General features: G+C 39.3%; 1 protein-coding gene across 5 annotated transcripts in view; it reads right to left on the reverse strand.

The window, feature by feature from the left end:
- Positions 1–4,291: 4,291 nt before the first annotated feature.
- TMEM116 (transmembrane protein 116) overlaps positions 4,292–15,659 on the reverse strand; it is a 43,393-nt gene continuing 32,025 nt past the window's right edge. Inside the window, exons 6-9 of one of the 5 annotated variants that reach the window (XM_070386050.1) lie at positions 15,153–15,291; positions 12,820–12,964; positions 12,012–12,085; positions 4,292–11,214 (exon numbers count right to left, since the gene is read on the reverse strand). In XM_070386050.1, the coding sequence (XP_070242151.1) occupies positions 11,008–11,214; positions 12,012–12,085; positions 12,820–12,964; positions 15,153–15,291 (565 nt within the window). In that variant the 3' untranslated portion in view covers positions 4,292–11,007. The remainder of the gene's footprint in view (positions 11,215–12,011; positions 12,086–12,819; positions 12,965–15,152; positions 15,292–15,659) is intronic. The other 4 variants (XM_070386049.1, XM_070386048.1, XM_070386047.1 and 1 more) reach the window with 4 other exon arrangements.

Raw genomic sequence — 15,659 nt, forward strand, 5'->3', positions numbered from 1 at the left:
AAAAGCAGAGACATCACTTTGCTGACAAAGGTCCATATGGTCAAAGCCACGGTTTTTCCAGTAGTCATATGTGGATGTGAGAGTTGGACCATAAAGAAGGCTGAGAGCTGAAGAACTGATGCTTTCGAATTGTGGTGCTAGAAAAGAATCTCTAGAGTCCCTTGGATTGCAAGGAGATCAAACCAGTCAATCTTAAAGGAAAACAACCCTGAATATTCTTTGGAAGGATTGATGCTGAAGCTGAAGCTCCAATACTTTGGCCACCTGATGTGAAGAGCCAAGTTACTGGAAAAGACCCTAATGCTGGGAAAGACTGATGGCAAGAGAAGAGGGCAACAGAGGATGAAATGGTTAGATAGCATTGCTGACACAATGGACATGAGTTTGGGAAAACTCCGGGAGATAGTGAAGGACAGGGAAGCCCATGGCTGTACTCCATGGGATTGCAAAGAGTCTGACATGACTTAGCAACTGGACAACAATAACAATGTAGTATTTTTGTATTCCCACTAAAGTTTTAAAATATGAATAACTAGTGACTTTTAACAACTTTTGGGCATGTACTCATATGTTCATTTTATTTCTCTTTTAGTTTGTGATGTGATGAATTATAATATATTTCTTAATGCTAAACTCATGCTTATGTTTCTGGCATAAGCTTTTTTTAGCATGGTGTTTGCCTTGAATATTGTACAAGATTTTATTTCTAATATATTTCTTAAAATTGTTTTAATATACATCCAGAAAAAGTGAAATTTATTTCTGACTTTTTAAAAATGCCAGCTCTATCAAGTTAGGGAATTAAGATTATATTGCCTCCACAAAGAATTTTTCACATTTTCCTTTAGATTTTAAAATTTAGTAATGAAGGAGTTGCACAAATAGTTTTATATAATTTAAAATCTTCTGCACCCATACTATACATTTCTAACTTACTCATTTCTTATTGTGGCAAGAATACAACAATTCTTAACAAAATTTTAAGTGTGTAATACAGTATTGTTGACTCTAGGTACAATGCTGTACAGCAGATCTGTAGAATTTATTAATCTTGCTGAACTGAAACTTTTTATTATTAGTGGGTAAAGCTCCATTTCCCCATATCCCTACTCTATGGCAATCACCATTCAACTCTCAGATTCTATAAATTTGACTAATTTAGATATCTCATATAAATAGAATGATGAGGTATTTGTATTTCTATGACTGGTCTATTTGACTCAGCATAACATCCTCAAGGTTCATCCATATTGTCACATGTTGCAAGATATCTTTATTTTTTAAGGCTCAGTAATACGGTATCGGTGAAGGCAATGGCAACCCACTCCAGTACTCTTGGCTGGAGAATCCCATGGACAGAGGAGCCTGGTAGGCTACAGTCCATGGGGTTGCTAAGAGTCGAACACGACTGAGCGACTTCACTTTCACTTTTCACTTTCATGCACTGGAGAAGGAAATGGCAACCCACTCCAGTGTTCTTGCCTGGAGAATCCCAGGGACAGAGGAGCCTGTTGGGCTGCCATCTATGGGGTTGCACAGAGTCGGACACGACTGACGCGACTTAGCAGTAGCAGCAGTATGACATATATCACATTTTCTATATCTGTTGAAAAAACATTATCTTTTTGTGAATCTTAGTCACAGTGAACAAGGGAATGCTAATATCTTTTTAATACCATTCTGGCCTACAAGGTTTTTGCTGGAAAAATTAATGAGAATTTTTGGACATTTCTTTACAAAGAAAAATTGTGAGTAGTCAATTTTCTACAGCCTCTTTCAAAGTCCACTCTTTGACTTTAGACAATTTGTTTATATGCGTCTTAGTGTGAATTATCTTCAGATACATCTTGCTTGGTGATCTCTGGGGTTTGTGGATATGTATTGCCATTTGCTTCTCTACATTTGGGAAATTTTCAAATTTTTTAACAAGCTGTTTGGTCTTATTTTCTCTGTTCCAATTAGAACTCCTAAAATGTGTATATTGGTTGGCTTGATGATACTGCATAAAGTCCTTAAGCTTTCTTCACTGCTTTTCATTCTTCCTTTTTCCTTCTCTGCCTGAATTACTTCCAGTGCTGTCTTTGAGTTCACTGATCCTTTCTTCTGCTTGATCTAATATTGAACCCTTCTATTGACTTTTTTTTCAGTTTAATTATTGTGTTCTTTAGTTTCATGACTTAGTTATGGAGTCCATGGGGTTAGTCAGTTAGTTAGCCCGTGGGGTCACAAAGAGTCATAATTTAGTGACTGAACAACAATAACCATGTAGTATCTTTGTATTCCCATTACAGTTTTAAAATATGAGTAACTAGTGACTTTTTAGTATCTGATACTTTTTAGTATCTTCCATCTGCCTGTCGAAATTCTCACTTTGTTCATGTGCTGTTCTCTTTGACTTCAGTGAGCATTTTCATAACAGTTATTTTGGATTCTCTATCAGGTAAATAATATACCTCCATCTCATTAGGGTCAGTTTCTGGACATCTATCTCGTTCCTTTATGTGGAACATGTTTGCCTGATTCTTCATTTCTTTAACTTTCTCTGTTGGTGTCTGTGTTTCAGACAAACCAGGTACCTCTCTCAGTCTTCACAGACTGGCCAAATACAGGACAAGACCTCCACCAATAACTCTGGCCAGAGATTCTCAGGGCCTTTCCCAACTTTTTCTCTCCCCAGGAAGCAGCAAGTGAGTCACAGCTACCCCTCAACTCTGTCTCCGCAGGAGATCCTCCTACAGTAGCAGGTAAATCTAGCCCAGTCTTTAATGTTGTTTTTGTTCAGTTGCTAAATCGTGCCCTACTCTTTACAACCCCATGAACTATAGCACACCAGGCTACTCTGTGCTCCACTACCACCTGGAGTTTGTTCAAATTCATGTCCATTGAGTCAGTGATGCTAACTAACCATCTCAACCTCTGTCGCCCTCTTCTACTGCCCACAATCTTTCCCAGCAATAGTGGGAAGTTCCAGTGCATTGGCTCTTCACATCAGGTGGCCAAAGTACTGGAACTTCAGCAACACTTTCTTTTGAGGTCCCTGCTTTATTCCTTGGGTCCTGGTGCACACAAGACCTTGTATGTGCCCTCCAAGAGTAGAGTTTTTGTTTCCCCCAGTCCTCTGAAATTCCTGTAATCAAGCTTCACTGGCTTTCAAAGCCAGATTTTCTGGGGCCTCCTCCTCCTGTTGCCAGACATCCAGGCAGGGGAGCCTTACATGGGGATCAATATTTTCACTCCTGTGGGAGAACTTCTGTGGTATAATTATTTCGAGTTTGTGAACTGCCCACCTGGTGGTATGGGATTTGATTTTATCACAATTGCACCCCTCCTACCATCTCACTGCCTGGAAAATCCCATGGACGGAGGAGCCTGGCAGGCTACAGTCCATGGGGTCGCCAAGAGTTGGACAGACTAAGCGACTTCACTTCACTTCACCTTCACCATCTCATTTGTGGCTTCTTTCTATTTGGATGTAGGGGATCATTTCTGGTAGGTTCCAGCAATTTTTGTTGGTGGTTCTTCAGTAGTTAGTTGTGATTTGGTGTTTTCATAAGAAGTGGTGAGCTCACATCCTTCTACTCTGCCATCTTGTCTCTGTCTCAGCTTAAGGTTCTTGACAAAAGCTTTTACTTTGATTAGGTCCAATTTATGGATTTAAAAATTTTATGGATCATGCTTTTGGTGCCACGTTTAAGAATTCTTCAGCAAGTTTTAGATCCAAAATATACGCTGCTGCTGCTGCTGCTAAGTCGCTTCAGTCGTGTCCGACTCTGTGCGACCCCAGAGACAGCAGCCCACCAGGCTCCCCCGTCCCTGGGATTCTCCAGACAAGAACACTGGAATGGGTTGCCATTTCCTTCTCCAATGCATGAAAGTGGAAAGTGAAAGTGTTGTGTCCGACTCCTAGCGACCCCATGGACTGCAGGCCACCAGGCTCCTCCACCCATGGAACCCTCCAGGCAAGAGTACTGGAGTGGGTTGCCATTGCCTTCTCCGAAAATATACGCTATGTTTTCTTCTAAAAAGTTTTATATTTTATATTTATATCTATGATCCATTTGGAGGTAATTTTTGTATGAAGTGTTAGGTTTAGGTTAAAGTTCTTCTCAGCAGCATGTCCAATTTTCCAGCAAGATTTGTTGAAAAGACTATTCTCCTTCCACAGAATTGCTTTTCCCCTTTTGTCAAAAATCAGATGACCATACATGTGGGTTCTCTATTTCTGAATTCTTTATTCTGTTCCAATGATCTATGTGTCTATCCCATCACCAATACCACACAGTCTTGAAACTCAGTAGAGTGGTTCCTCCCACATTATTCATCCCCAAAATTATTTAAACTATTCTATTTATTGTCTTTCATAAAATTTATATTCACAATAAATGTTTCACAATTATACATACATCAAATTATGTTGTACACTTCAAATACATAAAATTTTATTTGTGAATTATATTTCAATAAAGCTACAGGGAGAAAATTGAGGAGAAAAAAATACCAAGAGCTTGATAAGAAAAAAATATTAACAATTATTAAAGGATATAAAAATGGCTTTTAAACATATTAAATATTTAAATTCACTCAAAATTAGAAAAAAATAAAAGTTAAACAATACTGACATGCTACTTATACTCTATCAGTTTGGTGAAATGATATATTATGATATATTCTGTTGCTTAGATTTTGGGGAAATAGGCATTCTAATACATTGCTAGTGGGAATTAAAAGTGGCAAAAAGCTTCTGAAGTTCCCTTCATATATTTGGGAATATCAGACAAGCTATAAATGTCATTAGTATGAACACTATCTTCTCATTTCTAGGAATATTCTTCCACAAAAAAAATATATGTGCAACATTATTTGCTGATGATAGTGTATTAATTTCGAAATAAACAACCTAAAAGCCCACATATAGGAGAGTAACTGAATAAATTATGGTACATCCATAAATTTAAATACTACACGATTATAAAAAAGAGAATGAGGAAGATTTTTTACAAACTGATATGAAGTGATTTACAAGCTATATCTTTAAGTTTAGAAAGGAAAGTAGATAATGTTATGCTATATTTACATATGAAAAAGGGGAATATAAGGAAATACACATGTATCTGCTTATTTGTACAGAAAGAAATACAGGAGAAATAAACCAAGTACTATTGAGACTGATGACTGAAAACCGAGTGGAAAGAATGAGGACATGGGAACAGATGAGAGGCTCAAGGAGGTGTACTATGAATACACTTCTTTGGTATAGTAGGTGGCACTAGTGGTAAAGAACTCACTTGCCAATGCATGAAATGTAAGGGACGTGGGTTCGATCCCTAGGTTGGCAAGATCCCTTGGAGGAGAGCATTGCAACCCACTCCAGTATTTTTGCCTGAAGAATCTAATGGACAAAGGAGCCTGGCAGGCTACAGTCCATAGTGTCACAAAGAGTCAGACACAACTGAAGCAACTTAGCATGCACTGACTTTTAGAATCATGATAACATTTCACATACTCCCTCAAAATAAGCATCATCCAAAATGTGGGAGCAAATCAGAATGAAATACAAAAAGTAACATATGACCTTAACTATATTAGAAATGAATAACATGACCACACTGAATAGGTCTAGACAAAACAGTACCAATCTAAATAATTCTGGGAAACGTTATTTTGACCTCATATGTAAGGCTAAAAATAAAGGAACTGAACATAAACTCTGTTCTCCAGTTCGTAGACTTCCTTTTCACAGAGGCCTGGGTTAGTTCCTCTAAAAATACTTCACATGTATTCTAGGATTGAGCAAATAAACAAACATTGTAAATAATGTAAAAAAAAAGGAGAAGGACTGGAGGTTTGAAATGGGCTATAAGATATAGAATAGAGAATGGTGTGAATGGCATTCAACAGCAGAGGCCGGTGACTTACTCAAAAATCCACAAACCCCTGCTCTGGAAACTTTATAGTGTCAATAATTCAAAAGCATACTAGATGACAGGAGGAGAAAGCTGTTCCACAGAAACTAGGACTGAGGGAAGAGGTTATATATTTTTCTTTTCTTGGGGCCTGATCTGTTATCACTGTACTGGCTGGACATCTAAAAGTTGCCTCTCCTTGATATACCCTTCTATGAAGACAGCAGGAACTCGGCTAAAGATTACTACTGCTGCTAAGTCGCTTCAGTTGTGTCTGACTCTGTGCAACCCCATAGACTGCAGCCCACCAGGCTCCCCCCGTCCCTGGGATTCTCCAGGCAAGAACACTGGAGTGGGGTGCCATTGCCTTCTCCAAAGAGTACTACAACTGCTGTTTTTTGAGGGTGGTTACAAAGTGAGGACACCCCTAAAGAGCTCGAGCTTGAGAGAAACAGGAAGTGACATAGACAAAAGGTAGTGTCATCATGTAGTACTCTGAGGGTGGGAGCAGCTATTCTTCTTGCAGGCAGCATAGTTTTGATCTTTGTCCAAACAACTGTGTCACTGACAAATAATTGTGTCCCAGGAAAATCAACTCACAATCAATTTGCTGTTTCACTTGGGCCATGATAATGACGACCCCAGTTTGTTACTCTGCCTGCCTCCTATCCTTTCTTCTACAAAATCAAGTGATAATGGGTTAAGTTTTAGAGTGATTTCTCTTTTAGGAATCCCACTTAGGGCATTTGAAAATGGCCCCTTCCCATATAAAGCCTAGTGTCACTTGATTGGTAATTCTGACTGTTCTTCCAGGGATACATTGTAGCGGGAATCTCTTTATTATAAAAGTCTTTCCTAGGAACCTGATGATATTCAGAGGACAAGAAGAAAAAGCAGAAAAAGTGTACAAAGTCCTGCCCAAACAAGGGAAATGACATATTATTATTAATTTGAAGCAAAAGAAAAGATTATTTATTTCTTTTTTACACAAGTTCCCTCTTCATACATGTCAAAATGGGAAACTAGTCTTGCTTTTATTCAGGATGACTGAGTATTCAGAGGATGACCTGGATTCTTTTGTGATAATGAGCCCTTGCTCAGGTCAGAAGGGAATCCTGACCTTATATGGCACTGTCTTTGGCATCAAGTCTATACATCCTCAGCATATGGTTTATGCACATCTTCAAAATCAGGTTAATCTTGTGTAATCCGTGAAGATGAACAAGAGGGACTCTTAAGCATTTCACAATTTCAGAGCAGAACAGGATTTCCTCAGTTCCTATGCCTTATATATGGCCATTTCCCAAGTATGTTCAAGTTGACTGTGGTTGACAGTGATTCCAAATGCGGGAATAATAAGTTACCAAGATCCCAAAGATGTTAACAGATTCCATGCTCTGGTTAATAGGTGGTGGTGGTGGTTTAGTCACTAAGTCATGTCCGACTCTTGAGACTCCATGGACTAAAAGCCTGCCAAGCTCCTCTGTCCATGAGATTCTCGAGGGAAGAATATTGGATTGGGTTGCCATTTCCTTCTCCAGTGGTCAACAGGTACACCAAGGATATAACATGAAAGTGGTACTTAAGAAGTTAGAGATATGGACAGAAAAAAACCATTGTGCAAATCTTCCTGAATTTGTAGGAAACACTTAAAAATTTTAACCACTAGAGAGACTGGCATCTCTTGGGAGAGGTGAACATGATGCTGCTCATATGACTGCTGGCCAAAGTTTTGGGAATTACCAGGGCCATGCATTTATTTCTGTGGTATCTGCACTGCCAAGAATGCAACCTTGATGACTCTTTCTTTCAAAAAGATACACCAAAATTCACAGCTTTCACAGCTCATGAGGTTGGCCATCATTTGGGAATGAAGCATGACCATGCGGTCTGTAAATTCCATAGCCAGAATCTCTATACGGCCCATGAATTTATTATTATAGATATGAGCTTCAGCAATTGCAGCTTCCCTATTTCCACACATTGTTGCACAGAAAGGGCTGCCTATTTAATAAATCTGAGGTCCAAAGCTCCTTTTGAAAGCTGTACTGTGGGAAAAAGACAGTAGATAAGGGTGAAGAATGTGACTATGGCAGTGGTCTTCAAAAGAATCACTGTTGTCTGCCCTCATGCCGGCTGAAGAAGGGTTCAGATTTTGCATTTGGATCTTGCTGCAAAAACCACAAATCTCTAAAGACAACCACACCCTGCCACATCAGTGTGGATGAGCGTGACCTCCCAGAATACTGTGATGGCACCCCAAGTAGTGCCACACAGACACCTACAAGCAAAATGCACCCCTTGGAAGGAACAAGGTTATTGTTGCCAAGGCCAGGGTTGAAGCCTAGAGAATCTCTTTGTTAAAATCTTTGAAAGGAGTACAAAGGTTGCCCAGAAAAGTTGCTAATGTGAATGAATACCAAGGGAGACAGGTTTTGGAACTGTGGCAGTGAAGTCTTCAGCCAGAGCAACGCCAAAGATGTAAAATGTGGAAGGTCCCTATGTGAAAATATCCAAAGACTCTCATGCATTGAAAAAACCTCAAACACTTACCCATTTCCCCATGAAGAACACATGGTGGTGCAGTACAGAGATTTTTGAAGCCACAGACAGGGCTAATGAGGGGAAGGTGAAGGATGATACAACATGTGGTCCAAGAAAGATCTGTATCAATCAAAGCTGCAAAGATATCACTGTATCCCACTAGGACTGCAACCTAGAGAAGTATCAGAGTCACGGGAGGGGTGTTCACAGAAATTTTAAGAACTGCCACTGTATCTATGTCTATGCTCCTCCTACATGTGAATTCAAGGGCGAGAGGGGCAGTCTGAATAGTGGCCCTCCTACTCTTAGTATAATGAAGAGCTGATAATCCTAATCTTGCCTAATCTTTTATTATTTTTCATTCCCACTATCTTTTTGCTTGCCTACATCTATAAACTATCCAAGACCAGTGTCAATGCAAAAAATTCATCAGAGAAGATAAACAAACCTGACAGACATTTGATAATTATCTTCTTTTTGGAAATAAAGTCAAATATGAAGTGATACTGATAGGACTTTTTAAGAAAGGGGCTCCTTACCTCAAGTATCCCTCAAGGCCTATGGAAAGAATTCTTGTTTCCATCTGTCTTTCTATATGCTGAATTCTTACTAGTTTTTAAATTAAAATAAGTGAAGGCAGCTCTCTAGGTGAGATATCTTTCTCATTCTGTGCCACCCAAAAATCTGTGCTACACACCTTGAGAGGTCTCAAGATATCTTGATAGAATGAGGTCAGGTTACCATCCTTAGAAAGGCTGAAGCTCATGGCCTAAAACCTAAAGAGCTATTATTGAGTTCCCTAACATTTCTATTGGTTGGATGGCATCACCAACTCAATGGACATGAGTTTGACCAAACTCCTGAAGACAGTAAAGGACAGGGAAGCCTGGCGTGCTGCAGTTCATGGGATCACAAAAAGTCAGATATGACTTAGCAACTGAACAGCATTTCTATTGAAAATTCCTTTGGGAAGATCTCTGGTACTTACTTTTCAGAGTATATTGTCTTCAGCTCAGTTAAGTCACTTAGTCGTGTCCGACTCTTTGTGACCCCATGGGCTGCAGCACACCAGGCTCCCTGTCCATCACCAACTCCCGGAGCTTACTCAAACTCATGTCCATCGAGTCGGTGATGCCATCCAACCATCTCATCCTCTGTCGTCCCCTTCTCCTCCTGCCTTCAATCTTTCCCAGCATCAGGGTCTTTTCTAATGAGTCAGTTCTTTGCATCAAGTGGCCGAAGTATTGGAGTTTCAGCTTCAACATCAGTCCTTCCAATGAATATTCAGGACTGATTTCTAATATATTATCTAATATATTTCTAATATATTGTATACTATTTTATCTCCCATTATAATCTATTCTGTCAATTTTCTCTAATCTTAACGATTTTACCTTGCACAGGCCAAGGAAATATATTAGGTGAAAAGTATCTGATTTAATAAACACTCCAGATGTTTTAGTTGATTATCATTCTAGTTTTTGTCCATTTGACTTTCCCCTTTGTTTAGGCATCACAGCATCTGATGCCCTGGCCCTGGTTTGGCTTTGCTCATGACTTAACTAGAGAGACCAAACATCATTTGTTACATGACTCAAGAGGAAGAAACATTAAACATCCCTACCCATGAATAAGCCTCTTCAGTGTGGGAGTCTTTTCTTTCCCAAAGGTTCAATTCTACTTGTTAGTCATTCATTCACCTGTTTATTCATTTATTCAATAAACATATATTTAGCACTTCCAGTCAGATTGAACCATGTAAAATAGATACATTAGACCATTTTAACCTACAAAAATGGCAAGTTCATAATGTTCAATCTAATTCTACATCTAAGCACTATGAAACCTACAACCTAGGATTTCTGCTTATAAATGAGAGTTGAGAAGTTTTTGATTCAGCTTTAGTCCTGATTTCTCTTAAATCTTATTATCCACTGTATCTTCAAAAGACTGGCCTTAACTTTCTAGAAGGGAATGGTTTCTATTGTTAAGACCTAGAACAGCATGGAATATATACGAGACTAGGATGTTGAGTGTCTGAGGATCTACCTATCACTTTTTTGACACCTTCTGTCCTTTCTTCTTCTGAATTTCCAAAACTCTGTTCAAAGGAGGTCAAACCAGGACTTTCTCTGTTCAACAGAAGGAAGAGCAATGTAAATATCTGAGAAAGTTGTTACATGCCACACTGCTTCCCCTACAACCACACAGTAGAGGGCCTGGAAATACTTTGTATAAATAATAACTAATAATAACTTGAAATTTATTTTTTTCCAGAAGAGACTCCACAAATCTAGTATCTATTCAAGTAATATGAGTGTATCTCTTAGGTGGAAAGTAGCTTCATCTCCCTGAACAGTGACTTAATCTGTGAATCTAAGAATAATGGATAGATTCCACCCACTTCAACTAGAGTAGCTACCAATCATGGTACTATATTCTCTTTCACTTCTATAGCTTAAGGTATGGGTAGAAAAGACTTAAGATGTTGACTGCAAACACTCTGCCCAAACCATTAGTGCAGAATAATTCCAGTTCTGGATGTTCTAGTTTTATAGTTTCAAAGAATGGTAGAGGTGCTAGTAGCAAAAGCAAGAGTTGACTCCAACGGATCTAGGCCCCTGCAATAGAATCTTTTCTGTGAGCATAATAATGGTGTCTGGGTGTCTGCATCACGCCGAGCCTCTTGCTTTAGTTGGTAGAACTTGTACTGTGTCCAGCCATATACTCCACAGTTCAGCAGACCCTGAGATGATGTTGTTAGAGCCTGGAGGAGATGAAGGGGTGATGGAGCCCATCCTTCAGGTTTTCAGAGATTTGGGGAGGAGTTCCATTCCTCTTATTTATAAATCATTGTTATATTCACTTCAAAAATCAAGATTTGGTGTTGTTTTTAAAAACCATTTTTCATCTCTTCCTGAACTCACTTTTCACTGTTCTTTCACTGTTCACTTTTCTTTCACTGAACTCACTGTTCTTTGTCATGAGAGTTAGTCATATTTCTTACCTTATACATACAGACAATGAAGTGGTTTCAATATCCCACCTTATTGCCCCATTTCCTGGGTTAGGCTTGAGGAAACTGCCAAGCAGCATAGTCTGAGAGCCCCCAAAAACCTACTTAAATCTGACAAGGAGGGAAAGAATCATTCTTTTCTTTGTTTCTTTCTCTCTGTTCACCTAGAATAGCTAATTTATCTATTCATTTCACTCTGGATGAGAGACAATCATGTCACTATCAGTGTTTCATAAGAACACTACCTGGAAGAGCTTGTCTTTTGTTACCCATCCCTTAAAAAAACATATCAATAAAATGAAATTGGTTAGAGACACACAAGCTCTGAAATGCATGGCAGCACTTTCATAAACATATCCACCTCATCAATGAGGAAATTTTCACATTTTTTAGAACTGAATGCAAATAATATGTTTTTCTCTTGCAATGTAGAAAGAAATACCCTAAGCAGGGAGCGGGGAATGTGCTTACTGAATTTTGGCAGTGTAAGAGAACAGGATAAGAAAGTGTAAAAACAGACATGCTGGATGTTTTTTTGAAGATGTTACCTGGAGAACATAGAGGGCCATATGAAGTCTGGTGTCCTGTAGTTTTGTCAGCTTTATGATCATCAGAATGACCACTGTGAAAACACGAAGCACAGATCTTGTTGCCAATTCTGGGTATCTGAGCATACGTTTTTTCGGTATAAACACTTAAGCACTGTGAGAATTACAGGCATAATGAAGACTAGCAGTGAGATAAACCAGTTATATAAACCACTGGCTTCAGGTCTCCTCCAACAGCAGGTCTCCACTGCTATCCCTCAGCGATTAAACTTTGCAGATTATTAAGAATAGTAATGGAAGCAAGACATACTATAGGAAGGACATAAGTTACAATTTTTAACTTATGTTTATCAAGCCTTTTCATAAACTTTATCCAATCTGATCCTCACATTATAACTCTGTGTAGTAGGAATGGCAGGTCTTAATATCTCTGAGTTCTGTCATGACATTTCCTCTCATATTATTTCATGTCTGCTGCTGCTGCTGCTAAGTCGCTTCAGTCGTGTCCGACTCTGCGCGACCCCATAGACGGCAGCCCACCAGGCTCCGCCGTCCCTGAGATTCTTCAGGCAAGAACACTGGAGTGGGTTGCCATTTCCTTCTCCTATTTCATGTCTAATTATCTCAATTTCTAAAAACATAAGAAGGAAAAGAAGTTAAGGAGGTTGAGAAAAACTGGAAATATGGGTGGGACCAAAGTAAATTTTATATGCTGGATAGGACATACTTCTTGGTGAAACTACTTTGCTTGATTACAGTCTAACAATTACCCTTTTCACTGCCCAGATCTTTCAGTTAAGATACCCACCTGGGCTCCAGCAGCAAAAGAAGGCCACTGGGTAGAAACGTACTCGCTGCTCCATGATATGAATCACTGCCCACTGTTCACTCCCCAGAAAGCCAGTCGATTTCAGAAACTTCTTGTAAAGTGTCTGGGCTTGAATGAGTAAGACCTAAACATGGGTTAGAGCAGTGAGTAGTCTGCCTAATGCTTACTAAAATTTCCCTGTCTAGCCTGTCATTTTGGAGAGAGCCTTCTCTTAGGATCTGACAGCAGGAAAGACCATCCTCTTTATTGTCTTTACTATCTGAGATCAGGTTTTTCTTTTTTTTTTTTTTTGACAGAAAATTCTCCAGAGTGATCTTTTGCTTGGCCAGGGAAATGGGACAAATATTAGTCAAACCTGTGGTTATCATGTTCAATATGTAAAATTTACATCAACCCTAAAGCTTTTATTTTTCTCAATGAGATTACTTGCAATATGCATGGGAAATTAAAACTCAGATATAACCAGATTCTCTTGTAAAACACTTTCTTAGAGGTTGTGTTAGTGTTCTAGCTTAATACCTTTTAAATAAATACTTTAGCACTTGCCAGAGCTTAATATTCTCAGCTCCCCCAAAAAAAAGTTTTAGGAAGTTTCTTACTATCTTTAGATGGAAAACAGATTGTTTTTCCCTTCCAACTGGGAACAATTTGAATACGCTTTAGTTAAGGAAATAAATATAAATCAGTTAAATATCTTTTCTGTGGGGGAGTAAGTTAGGTAATAAACCTGAGCTTCCCAGGTGGCTCTGTGGTAAAGAATCTGCCCGCCAATGCAGGAGACGTGGGTTCTATCCCTGGGTTGGGAAGATCTCCCTGGAGAAGGAAATGGCAACCCACTCCAGTATTCTTGCCTGGGAAATCCCATGGACAAAGGAGCCTGGGTGGGGCTACAGTCCATAGAATTGCAAAAGAGTTGGACACAACTTCAGTGACTAAAACAAGTAAAACAATAACAACAAAAAAATGTGACCAAATCTGAAACTTTTTTCAAATAATCCAGATCTTCCTGGTGGCTCAGACGGTAAAGTATCTGCCTTCAATGTGGGAGACCCGGATTCGATTCCTGGGTCAGGAAGATCCCCTGGAGAAAGAAATGGCAATCCACTCCAGCACTCTTGCCTGGAAAATCCCATGACGGAGGAGCCTGATAGGCTACAGTCCATGGGGTTGCAAAGAAGTCGGACATGACTGAGCGACTTTACTTTCACTTTTCACTAAGTTAATAACCCAATTCCTTAAGTTTAGTCATGCATTTTCCTTTATCCACAGACACAGGAATCAAAAGGAGGCCGAAACTTGACTTGAGATTATTTATGTCTAGTAGAAATCAGTTCACTATCTGCTGATTAAAAAAGAATCAGAATGCCAGTTCTGAATGCCCACTGAAGTCTGGGTTATTCTGAAGGAGCAAACAGGAATCCCCAGGGTCTCATGTTTTGGGACACCTGTCTCTCTTGTCAATCAGTTCTAAGTGAAAACCATCAAGGCCATTTTAACATAAAGTAGTCACTGTGCTTTCTTTACCAAGTCACTGATTTGATCAAAGCTACCTCCATAACTTACTTTTGAATTATCAAAGAAAATACTCCACAAGTGCATTTCATTCACACATGCTAGGTATGCTAGCAAAATGAAAAAATTTGTGGGATAAAGTTGGTCTACAAACATAATTTATAATCCCTGAACTAGCATGTAAAGAGGAGAAAACGATATTGAAAAGTAGATTTGGCAAATAAAAAGTCGTATTTCCTTGCTTACTGATTTTGTCCTAGGCAGTTATATATAAATAACATATTGTCCCACAGATGATTATTTGTCCATCATTCTGATGATATCAAAGGAATATTTAGTAACTGTATAACCACTCTGTACTTTAAACTCAGTTAGATATAGGATAAGTGCAAATTTATATTCAATAAAGAACCGAGAAAAGAAAACTCTAATTATTTGAAAAATAAAAGAACATGTTCTGTGCTCCAGAAAATCATACTATATAAAGAATATACTTGACACATACTAGTTTTCTGGTCTGGTCCTTCATGAGGATCCACAGGAACGCATACTAGTTCTAGAGTGAGCATAATTCTCACCTAATGAATACAGGCTCTTTTCCCCACTTATCATTTGACCTTGGGAAGTACAAAAAACTGAGGAAGTAATTAAATTATCAATATGTACCAGTCACTTTCTTGTTTCTAGGACTATAAGAAGTGCCTCTGTACCACATCTTTCCCAGGCAGGCCCAGAAATTTTGCACCACCTCACCCCACCCCATCCCGCTTTCCATAAAGACAGATAGGGAGGTACAGTACCACAATGGTGAAGAAGCTGAGTACAAAGCTGGCCAGGAAAATGATGAGCCCATAAAAATAAAGTGTGCTACAGACTGATGTGTTGGCAGAAGGCAGGAGCTCAGCCATGGCTGGTGGTGGTGAGTACATCAGGATACACCTAGGAAGAGAATCAATGGTCAGGAGTGTTGCTACAGGTTTAAGACCAGAGAGATAGCCATTTGGTGCAACAAAAGTTAATGAGTATGTAATTTTACTTACGGAGAAGGCAATGGCAACCCACTCCAGTACTTTTGCCTGGAAAAATCCCATGGACGGAGGAGCCTGGTAGGCTGCAGTCCATGGGGTCGCTAAGAGTCGGACACGACTGAGTGACTTCACTTTCACTTTCCCTTTCATGCACTGGAGCAGGAAATGGCAACCCACTCCAGTGTTCTTGCCTGGAGAATCCCAGGGACAGGGGAGCCTGGTGGGCTTCCGTCTGTGGGGTCGCACAGAGTCGGACACGATTGAAGTGACTTAGCAGCA

The sequence above is a fragment of the Bos mutus genome, chromosome 17 (genome assembly GCF_027580195.1).
Source record: "Bos mutus isolate GX-2022 chromosome 17, NWIPB_WYAK_1.1, whole genome shotgun sequence".
NCBI lineage: Eukaryota > Metazoa > Chordata > Mammalia > Artiodactyla > Bovidae > Bos > Bos mutus.